General features: G+C 38.5%; 1 protein-coding gene across 1 annotated transcript in view; it reads left to right on the top strand.

Annotated features, from left to right (window-relative positions):
• LOC124275257 (tyrosine-protein phosphatase Lar-like) overlaps positions 1 to 24,868 on the top strand; it is a 168,005-nt gene that overhangs the window by 132,514 nt on the left and 10,623 nt on the right. Inside the window, exons 8-25 of the mRNA XM_046710737.1 lie at positions 2,234 to 2,334; positions 2,752 to 2,949; positions 4,106 to 4,121; positions 5,142 to 5,153; positions 7,018 to 7,302; positions 10,053 to 10,361; positions 11,807 to 12,118; positions 12,230 to 12,517; positions 14,401 to 14,694; positions 18,664 to 18,951; positions 19,507 to 19,610; positions 19,987 to 20,200; positions 20,666 to 20,679; positions 21,186 to 21,362; positions 22,072 to 22,260; positions 22,691 to 22,923; positions 23,428 to 23,543; positions 24,477 to 24,775. Of these exons, the coding sequence (XP_046566693.1) occupies positions 2,234 to 2,334; positions 2,752 to 2,949; positions 4,106 to 4,121; positions 5,142 to 5,153; positions 7,018 to 7,302; positions 10,053 to 10,361; positions 11,807 to 12,118; positions 12,230 to 12,517; positions 14,401 to 14,694; positions 18,664 to 18,951; positions 19,507 to 19,610; positions 19,987 to 20,200; positions 20,666 to 20,679; positions 21,186 to 21,362; positions 22,072 to 22,260; positions 22,691 to 22,923; positions 23,428 to 23,543; positions 24,477 to 24,775 (3,449 nt within the window). The remainder of the gene's footprint in view (positions 1 to 2,233; positions 2,335 to 2,751; positions 2,950 to 4,105; positions 4,122 to 5,141; positions 5,154 to 7,017; positions 7,303 to 10,052; positions 10,362 to 11,806; positions 12,119 to 12,229; positions 12,518 to 14,400; positions 14,695 to 18,663; positions 18,952 to 19,506; positions 19,611 to 19,986; positions 20,201 to 20,665; positions 20,680 to 21,185; positions 21,363 to 22,071; positions 22,261 to 22,690; positions 22,924 to 23,427; positions 23,544 to 24,476; positions 24,776 to 24,868) is intronic.

Genomic DNA, 24,868 nt, shown 5'->3' with positions numbered 1-24,868 from the left:
TCTGATGAATCTTGTGGCAGTGGGCGGCAGATTGGCCGAGATAACCCCACATTACATTATGTATTCCCAGCGATGAGAGGACTTAGTGTAATAGACTGTAATTATATGGGGACCCTACAGTAAATGCTGTTATCTTTCCCAGCCTAGACGGATGATTATGCTCAGGATTTGCTTAACGTGTAGTCTGTCGCATAAATTGTAAACATGGGAATATCACCTTCTCATCACACACTGAATGCTTCATGGTGGAGCTGTATGCAGATGATATGCTGTGTAGATATTATCAAACGTTCAGATTCAAACCCTGTCTCTTGTACTGCCTTCTCATCTTCTGTTTAGTCATAGTGCCAAATTACTTTCAAACCAATACTGTTTGATACTGACAAACTTTATAGATAACTTTTTCTGTTTCTAGTGCAATGTTTCGGTACAGGTTCTTGTTCGGTTGTTCCGTTGTCAAGCAGGAATTTTCTGTTGTCCATGAAGTTTGTCAGTATAGTACTTCCCAATTTCTGAGATGTCACTCAAAGAAACAATTCTATTTGATTGGTTTTAATGACTTACTGCATTGCTACAGTCTGTCACCAACTTAAGGTGAAGTTATGTAACAAGTTTTGTATGCCTATTTGCAAGTATATTTACTCAAGTTAAAATCTATTGAAAATGTTGTTAGGCTTTGTAGACACAGGGAAAAAAGACTGAGTTACTTCCCTTTATGCCACATTATGGTGCAATGCTATGTATTTGAGTGAAAGTTGCATGAAAAGTCCTTTAGTTTGTTTTGAGGACAGGTTTGTTTTGAGGACAAATCTGTACCAACACGATATTATATGAGCATTTTATATTCCACTGTTCACACTAACCTGTGCTACAACTTTAGAACTAATGTAGCAATTTGAATATCCATTGCACACCAGTTTGGGAAAATGATTGCCTTGTTTACAACCATAAGCATCTGACAGAGTGTAAAAACTTGCTCGAACATTTCTAATTGGGTTCAGATGTACTCCAGAACAGCATCAAAATGTGCTGTATTCTGAAATTTAAAAACAATTGTTTTAATTGTATAACTGATATTCTTCTGCAAGTAAAACCGGGGTAGGTTAACACATCCATGTGAAACTCTGCATGAAGACTTCAAGCTTCAACAGGATATGAAGACAGCATGATATACTCACAGTCCATTTGTAGGACATATTCTAGCATGCCACGATAAACTTGTTACCATGATGAACTAGCGAATGACTGAGCATGTAGACTATGTTGAAGTGATGTAGATATCAGATGTTTATCACAGTGGTGAAACCAGTGAGTCTGGGGATGGTGCTGACAAACCTACAAACGTATATTGTGGCAGACCAAGATCAGAACCCAGTGTCATTTGTTTCCAAGGGACACAACTCCGTACAGTGACTTCTGATGCCTTGAGCTCTACACTACCTGTGAACTCTCAGAATTAATCAGTAGAACTTGCCTTAGGGTTACCTTCACTAATTGATTTGTGTTCAGTAGGTTTGTTTTTATGAGTGGAAATATTGCCTTTAACCAGGAAAATATTTGGTTGAATGTTGGGCAGCTGTTTTGTCGAGTTTTATAATTAGGATTATGTTTTTCAACAGAATTTTCATTTAGGCGATTATTTGTGAATTACAAATGTCAATTTGTTTCTTAATTTGATTTTAATAAGCAAATAAGTAGGTGGTATGTACGATATTTTAACACTTGTGTTTTCACGGTTTTTCTTCATTGTGTTCATTTGTTCTGTTTTTTTCTGTAGATGTTCCTCCATGTGTATGTGTTGTTCAACAGTTGTTTTTTGCCTCAGATATTTTTGGATGTTCTTTGTTGCAAAGTTAGGTCTTATTTTTAAAATTAAAACAATAATCAGTCTTCATTTAAGAATATCATTTCTATTAGTCCTAATTTATTTGTGTTTAAAGAGAACATATTATTGTGAAAATTATAGTGTCAGGTTGATTGTTTTGGAGTCATATGGTATTTTGTTCTAATTTTATGTAGAATTATCATGTGGATTTTTGGTTAGGTGTTTGAAACTATCAAGTCATGTGAATGTGGAGGAATGCTAGAATACAGCATGTTATATATCTATATATTTCCATCTGCATCTGTTGTATTGCATTGTGGTGCCTGCATTATTGTTCCAGATATTGCATACGGTTGTTATATCACATGAAGGGAAATACGTACTTACTTTTATTGTTTGTGTCTTCAGCTCCAGGGAGTCCACCCCGTAATGTCCAGGTGCGAGCTGCCAGCCCAACAACCATCGTTGTCACATGGAATGAACCAGAAATACCAAATGGAATTATTCAGGTACTGCATGCCATGGTGGTTATCACTTATATTGTCCTAGATAAAATGTGTACATATATTTATGTATATGTTACTAGAATATGTTTTAACACAAATATTACCTTGTTAATCTTTTAAAACTGGATATATAAACTGAAGCCATTGTTCTTGGATTTTTTAGTTTTACAACTCTCATCACTCCCATTCTTTGACATCTATGATCTCTCCGTGTAACCGTAAGGGAGATAGTCAGGTGGTTAAAGTGTTGGCATGTTGAGCAAAAGATCCATGGTAACATCCTCACTTGAAAATGCATATGATGTTTAATGACCCAAATTAACACAGTTTATAATGTATGTAAAATTGCAGAATAGTTTATTGCTGCATAAATCCTCATTGCCTCACTCACTCACTCATGTATTGTGTCTTGTGTTCCAGGGTTACAAAGTGTTCTACACTTTACTACCACAGAAGCCAATCTTCTTCTGGGATGTGCAGGAAGTTACAAATGACAATAAAGTGACGACCATCAGTGGACTAGAACCCAATAAAACATACACTTTAAGTGCTTTAGCTTTCTCTGGAATTGGCCAGGGACCAATGTCACACCCTATTCAAGTGTTGACAACACAAGGAGGTAAGAGTCGTCTCCCTTTGACCGCGCCCGCCAGGCATGTTCCGCTTATTTTCATTTTGGATTTCAGGATGCTTAGATCATCAACATGACATACGTATGCTGATGTGACCTGCAACTCAGCAAGTTATATTTGTGCATTATAGTGATCCCTATACCCTAGCATGAACTCAAATATCCCATGCATGTCTAGGCTGAAAAAGGAAATCCTTGGTTCTCAGGCATCACCTGCAGCAGTAAAATAAACCTGCATGACAAATTTTAGTTCTGCTTTTCAATTAACAAAAAGCAACGTTCTGACACATTGGTAGAACGCTTTTTCTCACTTTGCCGAAAAGAGGCCCTGCCTGCACCAATTTTATGAGAAAACGTTCGCCTGAGAACCAATTGTATGTTTGTTTTCAGCCTTCTATGTACATATATAGTACAAATTACATTCTGAAATATATACGAGTATGATGACAATGCAAAAATGCGTTTAAATTATATGCATGCTTTTGTTTTGGTTATTTTTTCTGAAGCCTTTTGGGAGAGTTTGATTTGTTTCTGTCAAATATACCACAATGCATTATGTAGTGGTTCTGCATGCTATAGTTTCATGACAAGGTCATGGTTAGAGAAACCGGAATGTTTATATGGCGAGCGATTTGACCCCTGCCCTCAAGTTTAAGTTTTTGGCTGCCCCCTTCTAAACAAGACCCTGCATATGCGCTGTTTCAGTTGGCATCCCTACATTTCTTTCAACTTTTCTCACTTTCTTTGTCCGACTTTTCCATTATTTGTCTGATATTATTCAACATTAAATTTGTTTGAATTATGAATTGACAAGTTAACATATGATTTTAGATTTAATAATTATGACTTTCTGATTGTTTCGTTACATGACAAACTTTTTTCATTTGCATTCAGTAATTCTTCCATGAGAAGAGATTAATTTACACATTAATTCTATTCACACATATTTCCAAGATTTCTATTTTATTTTCATCACACAGTCTTGTTTCCTTCTCTTTGGTTCTCTTGATTTCCTTTCTGTGCGTTTCCGGCCCTTCCACGCTGTGGAATTTGCAAGCGAAATAAATTGCCGAAAAGATATATTAAGCAAGTATGAAGGCCAAGTGTTGAATTGTTTGGTTGACTATTTCATGTCATTGCAGCGCGCCCATATTTGATGGTAAGTTCGGAGAAGACAAGAATGAGGTATTCTAACATACCTATGTAGGGAAACACTACCATGCGTCCTCTACAGTTTTTGAGATACTCTGTCCGACTTGGATTGCATGTCTGCGAATCTATCGAAGTATTTTTTCTTATCAATGTGTTAGTGATCTATCAGATGCATCGAGTGACATCTCTAAGTCTTCATCCAGAAGACTGCTTGATGTTTTCTCCCTTTTTTACTCAGTGTGACCTTTGACCTGTACAAGTGACCTCTGCGCCCGCCCACGTCCGCAGTGCGCTGGCTCGCATGCTGTATGCTCTTCTATGTATACTCTGGCTGTCTATATGAATATATATACGTCCGTCAGTCCGTCAATATTTGCTATTTTTCATGTTAGCGCGATTGTGTGCTGCGTATATTTGTAGTCAATATGATGTTTGCGTTGATTGTGAGTGTTAACAAGGTAGGGGTTGCGCACTTTGCAATCGAATGACTTTAGGACCAATTTTCACCCGATTTCACTTTTTTCTCTCCTTTTTCACTGTGACATTGCACCCGTATATATCTGGATATACCTCTGTAGTCAATGTTTTCAAAGTTTTTCTGCAGTTGTTATTTTTGCTCTTTTTTCATATTTCCATAAGCTGTAGAGTGTGTAGTAATATTTCAAAGGAAAATGCTTCTGGCAGGTTAATATTGCTTGCTTTAGATTAAGACAAGGTAACAATATTTGCACCTTTCACAGCAAATTAACTGCTGAAGCAACTGCGCATTGTTGACATGACAAAGCTAACAGAGCGATATATTTACTAAAACATTTGCATGTTATATTTTACCAGCAAATGCCGTCTCCTTACTTATCTGATTTTACTCGAGCAGTAAGCGCTAGCTGCAAGCGCGCATATATATATAGAGTGAATCCTTTGCCTAACAATTGTCACAAGTCATTATATGTGTACATTGTAGCCATTTTATCATTCTTCCTGCAATTAATAATCCAATTTAATATTTCTTTTCCTCCAACCTCTACAGTTGGGCCGACAGGTGAGGGTTATACCCTTTCATTCACATTCAACAATCTCCTGCGATCGACTTTAATGTGTCTAAAAGCAAGGTTGAAAATCCCAAAAGAAACAACTCAACTGAATAGATATGACGATTTTGACCTTCATCAAATATTCTGCAGGATTTTGACATTTGTCAATGTCTCCTGTATTCAAATTTCGAATAAACTTACGACTCAAGGGTGATAACTCTAAATTGTTTCACACTCTTGATTTTGTATCGCAGGAGATCGTTAATCATTCATTCCATATTTTTTTTTCTTTTCAAGTTTGAAGAATTCCACACTGTCCTGTCACATGACACCCCAATCCAATTTATGCGTCATTTTAATCCCTTTCCACCCGAACTCTGCGTAATTTAGCATTCTCATATCGGTGGATCGAGGTTAAAGCGAACATGGTGCGGGGACATATTTCTGATCTGTCACTCTTCATGGCTAATGCGCATCCAAAGTAGCCAGAAAATGACTCACAGCTAGACATTTGAATTCACATGGAATGGAAACACAAATTGATGTCAAATTTCCAAAGAAGGTCACACCACTGAATGTTGCTAGTCACAGATAGATATCACGAGAAATGAATGGAAACACATACAGCCTTTAGATCTGAACACACTAACCGGGCATGCTTGCTCATCACAGAACCAAATTGTATGGATTGTTGACAACACGCTAAGTGAAGATGACAATACTGTAGATCATCAATGCATGGCTGCCTAAACACACATGGGCCACAAAAGCTTTCAACTTTGTAACTCTTTAAAGTAAATTTTGAAATAAATCAGCATGTTAATTTTGTCTCAAAAACGGTTTTCACCACAACAGGTTGACCTGGAGAAAATATTTCAAGAAAAACTTTTTCAAAAGTCAGCATGACAGATATCTTACATAAACATGCTTTGTCTGCTCTCAAGCATGATTCAGCTTTCCTCAAAACTTGTTCATATCTGAAAATTATAAAAATAGTTCATTATAAAAATAGTTCTTATTTATGCATGCTGATATTCCTAATAAGATCTTATCATATTTCCAATAAGACAAAGTTTTGATTTTAAGACTGATGACAACAAAAGACTTGTTGTCATGGAAATATAATTTTGCATGCAAAGGGGTTCTTTTCAGTTGAACATGAAATTTATAAGTGATAATTCCTGACATTTGATGGGCTTTTGTTTGGATTAGTGTGATATCATACACCATCTGATATTGTAACGTTCTCCTGTCTCTACTTACATAGATGTGGAACTTTAATCTGTGATGTGTGATATTTTTATTTCTATCAGAAAACAAGAATTTATGTTCGTTTGTATCTTTTAGGATGAATGCCCAATTTAAGTTGCACAGAAAATTCAAAATACAAGATATTTATAGAAGATCAGTGAATGGAACATTGCATACCAAATTGAAATGGTTTATACGCAGACATAGACGTATTTATTTGTCTCACACTTAAAGGTAACTGTGGTAGATACTTGAAAATGAAAGTTTCCCTGTGTCGATGCTATGAATTCAACAGGGTCATTGCGCACTCCCCATGCAACACCATGTGCATCAGTTGTACGACTGTGCGCGATGCCGACATGCTTTCTGCTTCCATAGGTCTGTGTGCACAAAGCGCATATGCAACCAACCTTAGGCCAAAATTATGTTATGGGCATAATTTAGCAAACCTCCCAAAATATTTCGGATATTTGCGCAAATAAAAGACAAAATTGCTATCATGCCGCAAAGCTGTAATCGATCGCAAAATTGTAATGTAGATTAATGATGCCAAATTTGTATTGCAGATTTTAGCGCATGTTGTTGTTTGCATACATTGTGTATGTTTTGAATCTCTTATAGTGCCTTATCAACCTCTGAACCTTCATGCTGACCCCATTTCTGCCAATGAGATCGATGTTGTGTGGGATCCTCCCCAGGAAGCAGATTCCATCGATAGTTATGAACTGTATTACAATGACTCACATTTCCGCCAAAATGTCCGCCTGAGCATCAACCCACCTGTTGCGAAATTCCGCCTGACGGATTTGACCCCCGACACTGTGTATCATATCCAAGTGGCTGCCAAGTCAAAACGAGGCGAAGGACCCAAGACGCCGACGATACAAGCCAAGACGAAACAATTCAGTGAGTTTTTCGCAGTAGTTGTAGATTCTGTATCAGTACCTGTTGCAGTATTGTTGACAAGTTTTTGTGGCCAATATATAAGTATTGTCTGTGGCAGTGGTCCCATTGTAATCAGTTGAGTTTTCCAAGCCACTGTTTTAAGTTAACTGTTGTAGTGCAATACCTTCCCAGATTATTTGTTTTTGATTTGATGATGTAAGAGCTCACAGGATCTTGGTTTAAGGTAAGTCAACAATTGTAAATTGTGCAATATTTAATTTTGGACCAACCATATATATATATATTAGTGATATATCACTCATATGAATAAAACATGAATTTGTATTTCTTCTTCCAAATTTTCCGATATTCAGAAGTAATGTTTCAAAATTGACATAAGTAAAAAAAAATAAGACACATATACCGTTAACAACCGATGATGGCCTACCACAAGAACAGGTAATATTTATTGCAAAGAAAAAATGTTTCTGTGCATAAAGTAAGACTAGTTTAAGGTCTATGTTCTTTGGTAGTGTAACTGGTGATATTATTATGCATTCTGATCCCTGAAATTTATTTGTTTGGTGTATATATTTAGCGTGTATATACTGTTTAGAAATAAGATCAATGCCCACTCAATGTTGTCGTTGTGAACACTATAAAGTGAGAATAGTTGTTGTAGATATTCAGTGGATCAAAGCTCACATACCAAGTTTAGTCCACTTTGATTATCACATGTTACATATTAAAGGACTAGATTTAAGGTAAGTGAGATTAGCATAGAGAGAGGTCACGGATCGAAATAAAAGATCCTAGAGATTGTTCCCTTACGATTATGCACATCAACATTATTTCTGTTTTTTTTCTGCAATTCACCCATCACGTGTTGATAATTAGCAAACTGCACGTGTGGAAATAGCACTGCTCTGAATTCCTCACTTGAAATTCTCAACCAAAAACCTTTGAATGAAAGACAGCAGTAAAGTTTGAGAATATTGAGGTCAAGTTATGTTTTACATGATTTTTACACACATTTGTTGTATGTGCAGGGTCTCCATTTAGTTGAAAAGATTTTAAACCGATGATCCAATAGCTTGCTCTGGTTAAATCCACTACAGTGATGTATCAAAAGAATTCATCAAACAAAATCTAAACGTCGTTTTGCTAGACCAGCTGATTCAGTGTCTGTTGATTGGTCTATGCTTGTATTGACCCCTTAGATGTTAACACTATGGAGATACAATATAGGAATTTATCCCCAACAACCTCTGCTGGTCATAAGAGAGGGAGGGAAGAAGATTGGTAAGTTGATCACTTTGTCATTTTACCCCCACACTGGATCAATGCTCATAATACCAGTCACTGGATTGATTGGTCCAGACTTGATTATTTACATACTGTCGTCATGTACAACAAATGATAAAACCTATAACTGGTGGTTATACCTGGGGTCTTTGTGCCAACAGTGTGACAATAGTGTTGACTGATCACTACATTGCCAGACATACAATTTACATAAGGAAACTTACTTTTCACAAACAACGAGCAACTGAGTTTGAACCGAAAAGCAATTCAAAGTGCCCAAATATTGTCAGCCTTGAAACAGTCATGGTGTGTTGGGGTAGCCTTGTGGTTAGAAAGTCCTGCTGCCTTCAGTTCAGTCAGGGGGAACTAAGGCAGTTTCTAGTTTCAAACTTCTATCATGCTAATTGTTGGAATCTGGAAGAGTGAGTGAGTGAGTTTAGTTTTACGCCGCACTCAGCAATATTCCAGCTATATGGCAGCAGTCTGTAAATAATCGAGTCTGCACCAGACAGTGCAGTGATCAACAGCATGAGCATCGACCTGCACAATTGGGGGAATCTGGAAGATTTTAGTAATGGCACTATGGGATATTCTAATAGTTGGGAATATAGATTCAGTGAGAATGTGATACCCTTTTATTTTTTCACTGTGCAAAGCATGTTCGTTTCAGACTGTTCTTGAGGCAAACCTGTTTGAACATTCATAACTGTTCTTGACAATAAGGTTTAGTCTGTTTTATCCCCAAATATACTGATAAGCCAGTCTGTTTCCAAGCTACAGATATTCAATCAGTCCAGGTAACTATTATACTAGGATGATATGGAGCTGTGGACTAGGTTAGTGGTTAAAGTGTCAGCTTGTAACACTAAAGGCCTGTTTGATTCCCAAATTGGATCTGTTGTGTACATTGCTGGTTTCTTGGAGTTCTGCGAATACCTTTGATACATCACTAAATGTTGGCAATATTCATATACAATCATTCGTCCTATTTTCTGTCTTCCTGACATGGCATGGCTTTCATATCTTTATGCCTGACTCCATTTCATTAAGTTATGAACTTGAGGATCGCATAGAGCACAACGTGATAAGTATGATATATGGAGATCCTGCCCATACCATGCCCTAATTAGTTCCTTTTGAGTTAAGATAGCGAAAAGAAATTGATGATTTGAATTTCGTTGAATTTGTTTCAGTTACAATAGCACAAATTATCTTGACCATAACCTCATGCATGGTGAATCAGCAAGGGATACTATAATCCCGCCCTGACTGCCCCTTTCAAGAACAAGATGGCTGCTCTGTGTCATGCTCGCAGATGCAATAACTTTTTAGCTAGTAACAAGAAACCAAGTATGATGAGACTGCATGAAAGGCATACCTGCCTTCTTGTCAACACTGCATGAACATGTTTTAGTTTGATTTCTATTATTTACTTTGTTTTTCACCCCCTTTACCTAATCATACAGTCCCTGAGGCCCCACCGAAGGCAGTTAGTGGCCGAATCCTTGACGCCCATCGAATCACAGTTTCTTGGGACCCTCCCAGTGCTGACAAACAAAATGGCGAACTTGCTGGGTATAAGATATATTATGTGGAAATTGCCGATGATAAGAACGACAGTGAGGCTAAGATCGCCAAAGTAAAAGGTGACACTCAGTCTTATACCCTCAAGGATCTCAAAACAGCGACCAAATACAAAATTTGGGTTGTGTCCCACACAACAGTGGGTGATGGGCCTCCATCTCAGCCAATCATTGTGGAAACGGAAGAGGATGGTACGTACACAAGAGTCGCCTCCCTTTGCTGTTTAATTCACAAGTTAACCGGTCTCTTGTTTGGGTGGCAGTTTGTTTGTTGAGTTCTAATCACCTAGGTGACGTTTTGGCGTTAGTGGGTGCTCCTTCATTTAACACACTGGGTGAAAGTCATTGTCATCCTTTCGTACTGACAATCCTCGGCCTTCGTTGTCATCGTAGAAAAAATTGACATTTCAAAATTAATTCTAGATCAAATTTTGACCATGTTCATTTCCGTATCAAAATAATCCCTCCCAACCACCGTAACTCCTCATCACTGTAGCCATGGAAACTAACAATTTAATGGACTTGACCTGAGTGTAATTGTCAGTAACCGCCTTTAGTAGAAATATCTACGTCGGAAGTGTAGTGAGTATGTTCATGAGACTGGTAACCGAACTTAGAGTCAGGATCAGGTGTCAGTTCATACTAACAGCTTGAATAGTAACTGTAAGTACTTTCTTCTAGATCTTGTTGTCTGTACATTGTGCATGCAGCTTTACCTTGTTCGATGTTTCGTACTTGATGTGAAGTTTTGTGGTCTTTTCTTTCTGTCTTTTAACATGGAAGTTGTTCCATCCTCGTTGATGACTGCGTCTCTTTCAGCCTTTTTATCTACGGACACATTTGAAAAGGAGCCGAAGATGACAAATTTCTAACGAGTAAACTTACCGTCTTCGAGAAATATTTGAATTGATAATACCGCATTTAATAATAAACATACCTAAAACACTTTATTTTGATTCTGTGTTGAGCATTAAGTTTGAATTTATTCTTAGTTAAATTTATTTTGATTTGTAACTGAAAAATATTTAAGTTGCTAGGCTCCCAATTTACATACGCTAGTGTCCCAGGATAGTACTAACATTTTCTAACCCAACCCCTTGAAGCACAAAAACCACATCAAGTATGAAATAAATCTGTTGTGTGGAATGCTGTAGATATAATTCCTTTCTCCATTTTATTACGGCTTTCCCTGTTCATCTGTTTTAAATGATCAATAATGAATTAACCTTTAAAAAATTCATATTTGAATTTCCAGTAATCAATTGTTATGAGAGCCCCTTTGATGTTAATTAACATGTTCTAAAATTAAAATAATGTTAAATTTCTCATCAGCATGTCTCGTTTTTTCTGGTTTCGTTTCATTCTATTTACTCAGTCTCCAGCTTATTGACTGATAATCTTCAATTTCAGTAGAAAAAGCATGTTCTATAGTTTTGGTTTGTTTCTTTGATTTATGATGAAGACATGCATGGACTCTGGACTTTTGACTCTGCCTGTCCAGAGGATCAAAATTCTAAATTTTTTTAATCCAAAAGCTTTTTGATTATTTCAGAAATTTTAAAGCATTTTTTATTTGTTTAGTTGTGTATTTTGCAAAAAAAAAACATTTGCATGAACAATGATAAATTTTTGTCTAGTTCCTGGCGAGCCGAGGAAAGTTCGCGTGGAAGCGATCAACTCTACCGCCATCTATGTCGAGTGGCGTGAACCAATAGAACGTCATGGAGTCATAAGAGGCTACCAGGTGTACTTCTATGAAGTGGACAGCAATGATGAAACAATACCGGGTAAACAAGCCCGCTTTCATGACACGTTTGACGGCACGAAACACGAGGCAGTTATAACAGGATTGGAACCAGACACGCGATACAACATCCGGGTAGCCGCCTACACAAGAAAGGGAGACGGGATCCGGAGCAAGGCCAGAGTCATCACTACCAAGGGTGCAGGTCTGTGAAGGTCATTTTTTGTCAGTTCATTTAGCTTAAATTTTCTTACTTTGTTAATCACATATTTCATTGTATATTAGAACGAGCATGAACCTTTTGCCTTTATTTCAGTGCCATCACCACCCAGGAATCTTCATGTGGACCTCATCCAAGAAGATCCTCCAAGGGTCAAGGTCACATGGCAGCGACCTCGTGTGACCCATGGTCCTGTGGAAAATTACAAGATCATATGGGGTCGTATTGGGGAGCGTTACGAAGAGAAGATTCTTCCTGCAGAGAAATATTCCTTTGTGACTTACTCTCTGGACAAAGGGACCACATATGAGTTCCGGGTGTCTGCCAAGAATGATGTGGACTATGGAGAACGTGCTGTGGAGAACATCAAGACACCTGATGGAGGTAATTGCAGAAACAAAGTGATCGAAATTCTAGTTCTATGTAAAGGAGTATTGACAAGCACATGATCCAAGAACAAACCTCACGTTAGGTGTAAGAAATAAAAATGAGCCTGCCAGTCTATACCTAAGTGTAGAAGTTGTAGAAGTCTTGGTGCAGGTGTTATGATCTGTAAAAGTCTAGGTGCGGGTGTTATGATCTGTAGAAGTCTTGGTGCAGGTGTAATGATCTGTAGAAGTATTGGTGCAGGTGTTATGATCTGTAAAAGTCTAGGTGCAGGTGTTACGAGCTGTAGAGGTCTTGGTGGTATGATCTGTAAAAGTCTAGGTGCAGGTGTTATGATCTGTAGAAGTCTTGGTGCAGGTGTTATGATCTGTAGAAGTCTAGGTGCGGGTGTTATGATCTGTAGAAGTCTAGGTGCGGGTGTTACGAGCTGTATAAGTCTTGGTGCAGGTGTTATGATCTGTAGAAGTCTAGGTGCGGGTGTTACGAGCTGTAGAAGTCTAGGTGCGGGTGTTATGATCTGTAGAAGTCTAGGTGCAGGTGTTATGATCTGTAGAAGTCTAGGTGCGGGTGTTATGATCTGTAGAAGTCTAGGTGCGGGTGTTATGATCTGTAAAAGTCTAGGTGCGGGTGTTATGATCTGTAGAAGTCTAGGTGCAGGTGTAATGATCTGTAGAAGTCTTGGTGCGGGTGTTACGATCTGTAATAGTCTAGGTGCAGGTGTTACGATCTGTAGAAGTCTAGATGTGGGTGTTACGATCTGTAGAAGTCTAGGTGCGGGTGTTACGATCTGTAGAAGTCTTGGTGCAGGTGTTACGATCTGTAGAAGTCTTGGTGCAGGTGTTACGATCTGTAGAAGTCTAGGTGCGGGTGTTACGAGCTGTAGAAGTCTAGGTGCGGGTGTTATGATCTGTAGAAGTCTAGGTGCGGGTGTTATGATCTGTAGAAGTCTAGGTGCGGGTGTTATGATCTGTAAAAGTCTAGGTGTGGGTGTTATGATCTGTAGAAGTCTAGGTGCAGGTGTTAATGATCTGTAGAAGTCTTGGTGCGGGTGTTACGATCTGTAATAGTCTAGGTGCGGGTGTTACGATCTGTAGAAGTCTAGATGTGGGTGTTACGATCTGTAGAAGTCTAGGTGCGGGTGTTACGATCTGTAGAAGTCTAGGTGCGGGTGTTATGATCTGTAAAAGTCTAGGTGCGGGTGTTATGATCTGTAGAAGTCTAGGTGCAGGTGTAATGATCTGTAGAAGTCTTGGTGCGGGTGTTACGATCTGTAATAGTCTAGGTGCGGGTGTTACGATCTGTAGAAGTCTAGTTGTGGGTGTTACGATCTGTAGAAGTCTAGGTGCGGGTGTTACGATCTGTAGAAGTCTTGGTGCAGGTGTTACGATCTGTAGAAGTCTTGGTGCAGGTGTTACGATCTGTAGAAGTCTTGGTGCAGGTGTTACGATCTGTAGAAGTCTTGGTGCAGGTGTTACTATCTGTAGAAGTCTTGGTGCAGGTGTTATGATCTGTAGAAGTCTTGGTGCAGGTGTTATGATCTGTAGGTGTTACAACCTGTACAAGTCAAGGTGCAGGTGTTTGGACATAAGGAAGAGTTAAGACATGATCAAGTGGAATTTTAGGAGTGTCAACATGTTGGCATCTTGGTTCTAGAGTTACTTTATTAGAGATCTTATTTGTGGATAAGAATAGAGACAGGTATCAGTCTTTGGCAAAACTATACTCCTTTACTTCAAATAATTTGTATCACCCTCAAATGGACCGAATAAACTGATGTTTCTTGGAGGTGTCCAAAGATTTTATGATTAAGCCTAAGAGCAGTTAAAATTAACAAGAGGTTCATACAGTTCACTCACTCACTCCCTCACTTGTCATTTCAGCTCCAGCAGGTGCTCCCCAGAACTTCACAGCCACCGGCATCAGTGAAACCAGTGTCCACCTCACTTGGGATCTGCCAGCTCGTGCTCTGCGTAATGGTGACATTGTCATGTATCAGATTACGTATCACAAGCTGTCTGACCCCATCAACGAGGAGGACCTGAACGTCACTGACACCTACGTTGACATCACCGGCCTGGAGATGAACACAGATTATCGCTTCAAGATCAAGGCATACACCAGCAAGGGTTCTGGGCCTTGGAGCAACAATCTGCATTTCCGCACATTCGGGCATAGTGAGTATACAATGGTGTTCACTTACAAGGCTGAAACAACCAGAACATTACCATGCCAGTCTCTCAACAGAAACTCCCCATGCAGAAACTCTTACTGTTTAACATCGGGAGAATGCAGAGTTAAAAGTAAACCCCAACACGAGGTGCCCTTTTCACAACCCTAATAATAAAACCAGAAAATTTAGGGGACCCTTTGACTAATGCTCTATATAATTTTCACCCGTGAAGGTCCGGGTTAGAATGAACCTTCAGTAACCCATGCTTGTCCTAAAAGACGACTAACGGGATCGGATGGTCAGGTTCGCTGGCTTGGTTGACACATGTCATCATCGGTTCCCAATTGCGCAGATCGATGCTCATGCTGTTGATCACTGGATTGTCTGGTCCAAACTCGATTATTTACAGACCACCGCCATACAGATAGAATATTGCTGAGTGCAGCGTAAAACTAAAGTCACTCACTCACTATATAATTTTCATAGTAATAAATAAACCCATTTGAATTGAAAAGGAACCCCATCTAGACTTGCTTCATTTAGGGCTTTAGTATTGCAGGGAGGGATGGGCAGTAGGGAAAATAATGTGGTTCAAGGAATGTGAGACCGACTAGGGGACCGTAGGTTCATACCATATGTGAAGACCCATGGGACTGCTCATTCTGAAACATGGATAACAGATGTAAGCATTACTGAAGGATGATGTCAGTAGTAATTAGGATACGCTAGGATAAATTATTAACAGTTTTTGTATTCAATAGTTCTTATTTTGGATTTCACTGAAGCTGTGTTATTGATTCTTATTAAAACAAGTCCCGTGTTTCAGCTGAAACATTGATTGATGGAATTCTTAACTCATTTCCTCCTAACTCAATATTTGGGTCAATAGATCCACAGTTCTGGCGGAATGTTGTTCAGCCTCTGTTGCCCTAATCAATCTTACACCATATATCGCCATTTTTGAGAATGGCACCACGATAACTACCTCACTAATATCTCCTCCAGGGGTCTGTATAAACAATAAGATTGGCCAGTGGAATCTTTGTCAGATCTTGAACTTTTTAACGATACATATACAATATCGTTATGAGATTGAGCGTGTCCTTTGACTTGGAAATAGGGGGAGGTGGAAGGCCTGGGTTCGATTCCCCAAATGGGTACGAAGTGTGAAGCCCATTTCTGGTGTCCCCCGACATGATATTGCTGGAATATTGCTAAAAGTAGCGTAAAACTAAACTTACTAACTTGGAAATACACATGCAGATAAATGTTACCTTATGGAATGTGTAACACAGCCCCTTCCTTAACACAATAAGATTTTGAATGTAAAATGTCACAACATCAGTTATAGCATCACCTGTTTAAATCTATAAATGTTACATATTCATCAATCTGGATCTTCATATTGGTATTTTATTGTAAAAAGGTTTCAATCCTTGAGGACTCAAATACTAAAACTGCAAACCTGAAAGAAACAAGGGCTCACCGCCCCCAACCCTCATTCTGTCTGTGAAACAGGTGCCCTCTCATCATCAGTTGGCCTATGTTAGTGTTTGGTTGTTTCAGTCTGAAGTACAGACAGGCTCCATGACTTGTCCCACAGACCTTCACTATTTTGTGCCCCGTCACATATTCTACTTCCTAACTTCCTAGTTTTACACCAGAACAATCTGCCTTCACTGTAAATTGTGTCACTCTGTCGACTGTTCACCACACTTCTTTCTGTCACTGCTACCTGTTCAATGCAAACATAACATCATTTTTTCAGTGAGATGAATGGGTGTGTGAAAAATGTCCTTGTCAGTGTCAAGGCGAAAAGAATAAATTACAGTAATGTCATTTTAGTTAGAATTGTGAACCTAGGTTGTAAATAATGAGAGCAACACACACATTTATGTTTCTATTAATCTGAGGATCAATGCACAAAAGCTAAATTGCCCTAGACCTGTATGATTGGAGTTTAAAATGCCTCAGTGTTTTTCAGGTGTTGATCAAACTAGTAAGTGTGGCACTGTCCTTAGATTTACTAAGGCTAGCAGTCTGTAATTGTGATCCCATTTGTGATCTACAGACTTAATTGTTCTGTTTCGACTGTTGGAGCTCACCTGTGCTAGTGGTGCGAAGTTTTGTCTGGTATACCTTGTACTGAAGTTGTCACTTGACATGGATGTTCAATTACTTAGAAAACTTTAAACCAGTTTTAAATATGTCTGCCATGGAGGCCATATTAAGAATGTTATTTTTATATGTCTTGCATTATGTATACTGAGGGAAAAAAATAAGGGATCACATGAAAGCACAAGTGTTCCTTTATTTTTTTCCAGGTTTATTCACAAGCTGTGCGATACAAGGCTTGTGAAGAAACCTTGGAAAAAAAATATAGGAACTCTTTTGCTTTCATGTGATCCCTTACTTTTTTCCCTCAGTATAATTTGAGAAAGCACAGACCATATGAGTAACTTGCCATAATTTTATAAATTTTGTTTTTTACCTTGCTGTGACATTTAAACTTAATATACTCCCTGTTTTATTTATCTTTACTGTATATTCTTGATCTCTGAAAGTCTTGGTTGAATACATTTCTGTGTATGACCCTGTGAGTGATGTTCTTTGAAAAATTTCTCAGAATTTTAATGGAATATGAAGACCTGGTCACACTGCAACCAATTTGGCATTTATTGTTATGAAATGTCCTCTGTTTTAATCCATAGTGGTAGAATCCTTTGTTAGACATGTAATGTTGTGACCACTTGGGATCATGGGTTAAAATACATCTCCAGCAACCTATGCAACATTTGGCAACAAAATGAATGGGTATTCAGAATCGGTTTATGGATTTTGGGGTGTCATTATACTCAAATAATATGAATCCTTGGGCAAGAGACTTGATTATTTACAGACTGCATTAAGCAGTTACTAAATTAAACTACATCTTAGTTTGGCCGTCTGCTCAGGATAATTTGTATCAGTGTGTAATGTATACTCATTGATTATCTCAGTCGTGTGGCAACTGATCTGATATTATAGTCCAAGTAAGGTTTAGGTGAGCTACAGTGCTTTAGGGGCATGAACTTCTTGGTTCTGACTTTTACATCAACCATCTGTAGCAGCAATTTTCATGACTAAATGTGTAGTTACACATATGAAAACAAGGATGACTTATGGATTTCATATTCTTGTGTGTCCATGCTACATGTTGACATAATGGCTGGTACTGGTGTGATCCAGCTGCCAGACCTTTCTGAAATGTGATCTGAAACATCTTGTTCGTATAATATTGCATAAAATGTATTAAAAAAGTAAATGATTGATTCATGTATTGAAGTAAATAAATAAGACAAAAACTAAGTCCTTTCACAGCATAGACTTGAAGAATCACAAAAGTTCAACTTTGTATGCCAACATTGTCTGGCATGCAGTCTCAAAATGACAGGAACTTAGTTTTTGCTGTCTCTAAACAAAGATCTGTGGATATCTCATTTAGGTCACATCATTACGATCTTTCATGAATTTTTACCAACCAGTGAAATGACTAAAGGGAAGTTGTCACTACTGACAATCCAGCATAAAGCTGTCCATAGCCTCTTGCTTTCGTAATAAAGTAGTACAAGTTGAACACTTGTTTGTATTTTGTCAAATGATGCTCAAGGTAAAGAAAGAAACCGACAACAGGTGTCTTTTTGTTTTCCTTCTTTCTTGCTCTTTTTCTTCACTCTTTTTTGAATTGTTAATTACATACTTTTCAGTTATAATGTTTTATATGAGAGATCTACATAGTCAGTTATAAATGAAATCTAAATCCCTTTTCAAATCAGTGATTTTATTAATATGTTATTGTTTACTAATATTTATGATGTGATTATCTAAAGGATATTTTTATCATACCGTACCTTTACCTCATTGTCTGCTTATACATTTTACACAATATCATATTTTTTATTTTACAATATATTTATTATTTCTTTTGATTCAGTGCCACCTGCACCAAAGAATGTCAAGATCCGTCGTACATCCAGCTCGATCATCGAGGTGACCTGGGACGAACCTGACTTCCCTGTGGCGGGCTACAAGATCTACTACAACATGTTTGCGACCCCCGACATGGCGGTGTGGCAGACCCTGGAAACAGGGCCCTACACTGTGGCTGAGATTACCGGGCTTGAAACTCACACCGTGTACGCGGTCAGGGTTCAAGCCCGTTCTGTTGATGATCGCTATGGAAACCTGTCCGAAATGGTCACTACGGACTTCATACCACCATGTGAGTTTTTCAAGTGTTTGAAATGAATGAGTTGGGACCAGAGAGTGGCACATCTGTTTTAGTGGGGTCAATCTGTATTCAAAATTCATGGATTCAGTTCTTCATTTGGTGGATTATGAAAGACACATTTGTGTTGTCTTCATTAGCACAGTGGTTCATGCTATCATTCTATATACTCTGGATTCACTACAGTGTCTTATACATTGAAAAGACCATTCATATTGTGTACAGTAGCACAGTGGTTAGTGCTGCTGCTTTGTACACGGAAAACCGGGTTCAAATCCCAGTGTTTTTTTAAGAAGCTTTAGTGTGGATGAACCCAAATAAAAAGGATTTATGTTGAAAAAAAGGTTGAAATGTAAAAGAAGGAATAGAAGTGGAACCAAGTGCCTTTGGTGGTCCTATGAGTTAGCTGCAAGGGATAAAATGATTCATGATTTCTGTCACTGATTTCTTATTTGAAGGCCACCATGACAATTCTGAAATATTGCTGAGTGCAGCACATCAGTCACTCTCTCCATCTAGAATCCTGCTGACGGCCATTATATGTTTCAGTCCGCCAGGACGTGGTACAGAACTTCCGTGTCACTCTGCGTACTCCGCACATGGTGAAGTTGTCCTGGGATAAACCAGTCAAGCCGAACGTCAACTCATACCAGGTAGGATGAATCATGTAACCAGTAACTTGCTGAAATCATATTTAAATAATACACTGACATTCGAAGAAAGGTGTTTTATTCTAAGATATATTGTTAATGAATTTTGTTATTACTTTTTAAATTGTTCTTTTATTGGATTCTCTTTTTACAAACCATGGAAATAGTTTCAGTGGTGTTCACATTATTTGTCGCTGTAATGTGCCTCTGTCGATTATCAATTTATGTACACTTGATGATGTGACATTTTCAACACGATAATCATTAAAACCCAGAAAAAGCATATCATGAAAACTAAAAATACCCTCCACTTATTATAGCTTGCTAAAACCATTTATTGTATCATTTTGACCATACTGCTGTTCTGTCTCCCCTTCAGCTGAGGTATGAGGGCGTGAAGAACTACTGGGAGAACGGGGTGATCAAACAGATCTACCAGGCACGGGAGGAGGTTCGAATCCCAGGCCAGATGACCACCTGGTCACTGCCAAACCTTCAACCCAAGATGAAGTTTGATTTCAACATCAGTGCCATCTTCCAGGACGGAAACGCCGGAGCTGACCAGCACATTATCGTGGAGACTCTCATTGAAGGTAGGCGCCAGGGCTTGTTTCTGTTTGGTAGTTCCGAAATTTACCTGAATGTCGCATGCATGAATAACATTAACAATCAGGAAATTCTTCTTCAAGCCAAGTCCCAGCTTTTGACAATTGGTTTTTTATTGAACATGGCTTCAAAGAATTCAAACTGGTGAAATGATCAATTGATTGTAATTGTTTTCACGATGTATCATGGTTTGTGTGTTGATGTTGATAATTTCTGTGAAAAATAAACATACATGAGCATATATACCATAATCAATGTAATGAGTGTTCTGTCTCTAATTACTGACATTCAAAACTTTGTTTGATTTCCCACTAATCTTGTTCTTGAAAATATTTACATTTATGATCTATGATAGGAGGGTTCTTCTGACTGTAAGCAGCAAATGTGAGCTGTTTCTGGTATTTAAGTTTATTATGCCCCACCAACATGAAGTAACATCCCCTTCAACACAGGTCATAGTGGGGTGGTAATTATGATGAATAATGGATGCTTAGTGCCATCTATGCTGTACAGTGGAGGGACTCCATTTGTTTAGTATTGCAATTGTACATGGACAGGAGATCGTGGTCATCGTGTATTGTCATCAATTGTACATGAATAAATAATGAGTGTGTTGTTTCGTGAGAAGTTATTGTGTTTGAAAGATTGTCAATGAATAATAAAAGACCTGTCTGCTAGCTTGTTTGTATTTTGTCATAAAATGATGCATACCAAATCTGTCAATGATCCAAAACATATAACAAAACGAGTATTGAATAATGATAAGACATTGAGAATTAAATTATGATGATTAAATTAAAGATTATTTCCACATTATTATCATTATTGTTATACTTATAATTATCATCATAATAAATATTATTATTATTAATTTCATTACAATGATTAATTTCATAACATGTACTAACACTTCTACATTTAACAATCTCATGTGTGAAACACAAATGAACGGTTTAACAACCCTTATTGCAGCTCCCCCCTAGTGTGCACAGGCCAGAAGTAGTCAAGGTTTCCCATGGGAAGATAACTCTCCGCTTGTCTCGAGCATCAGAGAGGAATGGACCGATCAGTTACTATCATCTCATAGTTGTGCCTCAGAGACAGGAGCACAACATACACAAACTCCCTCAGGATTTTACGCTAGAAATGGTGAGGTTTGATGAACTGACTTTTTTCAAGTTCAAACAGTTTTAAAATAGAATTTCATTGCCTTTTTCTTCCTTTGTTTTAAAGTTACCTGAAGTTGAAAGAAACGATAGATGAGTTATGAACAAAGGAAATCCTTGTCTCATTTTGTAATTGAAGTTGACATGTCATGGTGAGGAGAGGATGACATTACAAGCTGGCTCACCTCAGTGTTTGAGTGCACCTGAAGGGTTGCGAGAGGTGTAGTGGTGTAACTATATACAGTACTGTATTGTATCGGGATACTATACATCGATTTACAACACCTAAAGATCTACTGTTGCGTTTATTGACCCGTGAAGGTCCGGGTTAGAATTGGTCTTCGCAACCCATACTTGTCGTCGAGGCAACTAACGGGATCTGGTGGTCAGGCTGGCTGACTTGGTTGACACATGTTGTCATATCCCAATTGTGTAGATCAATGCTCATACTGTTGATCACAGGAGTGTCTGGTCCAGACTCGATTATTTACAGACCACCAGCATGAATATTGCTGAGTGCGGCGTTAAACAACAAACAACACTATTGTGTTTATAGTAAGATTAGTGTTAAAAGAGGGACCGATGTTAAACAACAAGTTTGTTGATGATTGACGAACAAGTTTGATGTAGAGTACACATCTGATGTTGATGTTGATAACTGGTAATTAACATCTTAGATGTTGATGTTTCAGCTGTCCAAGGAGACTGAGAGTGTGGAAAACCCCGCCTCGTATCCTTATATAGCAGCACGATTCGACTCACGGAATCTGCCGCCAGAGTTTGACCTTGGCAATGGGCAGGAATACGGTGCGTTCTTCAACCGTAGACTTGACGAAGATGACCACTACAAGGTTTTCTTGCGAGCCTACTCTGTTGATCCGGTAAGTTGGCCTTGTCTGCCACTGAAGTCACAACACTTCTCACCAGATGAGATACTCTTGCTGTATGAATTGAACAATAACAGTTTTTTAGATAACCATGCTAAAATTTCTTGTTCGTGGTTGAACAATCAAAAGCCTCTTTTTTAACATGTGTTCAGTTATATGATGCTTAGGTAAGGGGAGATAACTACACTTAAAACCTTCGTCTCAACATCTGTGTCTATGAAATGCTCTTTTCCAAACAAGGTAATGATAGATATTAAGTTGTTGTGAAATCACTCAAGCGATCTCGGTGAAAAATCTGCCCAGAAACTTAAACTTAAGCTTCCATGATACAAAAATGTAAAGATTCTATTTTCTGGTTGATACTGGAACTCCACAATTTACAAGTGACTGTTGTCTTCTTATACATACTTGTCTCCCTTTCCAGCGCTTGTACACATCAAGTGAATACTCTGAGATTCTGAGTCTTTCCACGGGTGTCGATGAGCCAACCATCATACGGAAACCAAACCCAAAGGAAGCGAACAGCCTTAAACCATCCCAGGACAATGTTACGGAACATGACGAGACTAATAGATTGTTATTGATCGTTGCGCCCGCCTGCGGGGGAGGCGTATTCCTTATTCTTGTCTGTGCCGTCATTGCTTTTTTAATGTTCCGGTAAGTGGATTGATCGGTCATGTTTTGGTCTGTATTGTCCATTTCTGAAAGCATTCTGTATGCTACAACATTGTAATATACAATGAAACCTGTAATGTGGGTTAAATTTTGACATACTTACTCTCAAAAGTTTATGGAATTTGGAACGACTTTTAATGCAAGGTAATAGATCTATCTCTGCTTGTTCTTTATAATTGGATAGATTGTCAGTTTTTTAATATCAAGCTAGATACCGTATACTGTACAGTATGTGATGATTTATACATACAAATATGACAGTTGGTGCATTGGTAAATTTCATTACAATATCACTCAAGTGTGTGGTATAAACATTTATACCACGTTACAGTGTTGCTCTTGTTTTGATTGTGTATTGGGTCATTACGACGTGTAACCAGGCTGTATTGATGTCATGGAAACTTTGATTTCTTTCTTACAGGGAACATACTATGTAAGCAAGATTTCATTATGTTGAACTAATATTGTGTATGTTTGTCTTTGCAGCAAAAAGTCCAATTCCAAAGGGGCCATCCTCGAACCCGAGTCTAAGGTAATGGTAGACATACCTCCTTACCTGGTGGATCCTGTGGAAATGCGACGACAGCACTACCAAACCCCTGGTCAGTACTTACTGTTTATAGCCTCACATTGCAGTATGTTTCATCCATTAACCTAAAAGTCTGGGTTTGAATCCCGGTTTAACAGTGCTCATTAATTTCACCCAAAGGTACAAGAGACCCAGTAGTTTAACACGCCACAATGCATTGTGCAGTGTTGTGTCCCTTAGTGGGTCTGACTCCTGCTTCACCCTGATTGTTTGTAGTTTTCGTCATCACCAGCCCCGACTTCGTAGGTTCCATGAAAGTGGACCTACAACACCATGGTGACATACTTAATATTTGACTCCAAATCTGTTAAAAGTGGCACTAAAACTAAACTCACTCACTCACTTTAGTCTCTCTCCCAGATCCAAGAGAATAAATCTATTGAAGTCTACAGATATTGGTCAAGTAGTAATGAAGGATTTTTCTTGGCTGAATTTGGATTATATCAGGACAGTCATGGGAAACTATGCTTTGTAGCAATCAAGTTAACAGGTCTCCTTCTTATCAATTCAATTCAATTTATCCTTCTTATCCAGCATCTCTGTTGGTATTTTTACAATGAGGGAGAGATCTTTTTAAACATTTAGTGCATGTATTCCACCAACATAGAAAAATGGAAAGGTGATCAAATTTGAAAACTGTTCGAAGTTGAGCTGGCTAGTTTAGATATACCTGTCTGCATATTGGTGTATGATGTTTGAACCTCGTTCCCTCATTGTCTCACACATGAAGATACGAGTTAGAATTGGTCAGGCTCGCTGACACATCTCATTGTATCCCACTTGCGTAAATCGATGCTCATGCTGATGATCACTGGATTGTCTGACCAAGACTCGATTATAAACAGACCGCCGCCATATATCTGGACTACTGCGGTGTTAAACACCAACCAGCCAACCAATCTGATTGTCTCACTAACTCCCTAACGCTTCTGTTGGTCTCTTTCAGCGATGATTAGTCACCCGCCCATACCGATTGAGAGACTTGGAGACCACATTGAAAACTTGAAAGCCAACGATAACTTGAAGTTCTCTCAGGAATATGAGAGTATAGAGCCAGGACAACAGTTCACATGGGACAACTCCAACTTGGAGGTCAACAAACCCAAGAACCGCTACGCCAACGTCATTGCATATGACCACTCCCGTGTTATTCTGCAACCCATCGATGGGGTCCCTGGCAGCGACTACATCAATGCTAACTACATGGATGGATACCGCAAGCAGAACGCATACATTGCCACACAGGTTGGTTGGATTCAGTCTCGCATTGTATCAACTTTCAACAGGGTAGAAAAGTTCCCAGGGGTGTTTATCAGGAATACCTATATGGATTCAGGG

This window comes from Haliotis rubra, unplaced genomic scaffold (genome assembly GCF_003918875.1).
Source record: "Haliotis rubra isolate DU_JTF1 unplaced genomic scaffold, ASM391887v1 Scf2, whole genome shotgun sequence".
Classification (NCBI taxonomy): domain Eukaryota; kingdom Metazoa; phylum Mollusca; class Gastropoda; order Lepetellida; family Haliotidae; genus Haliotis; species Haliotis rubra.
The sequence above is the reverse complement of the archived record's forward strand: the minus strand, read 5'-3'. Positions and strand labels throughout refer to the sequence as shown.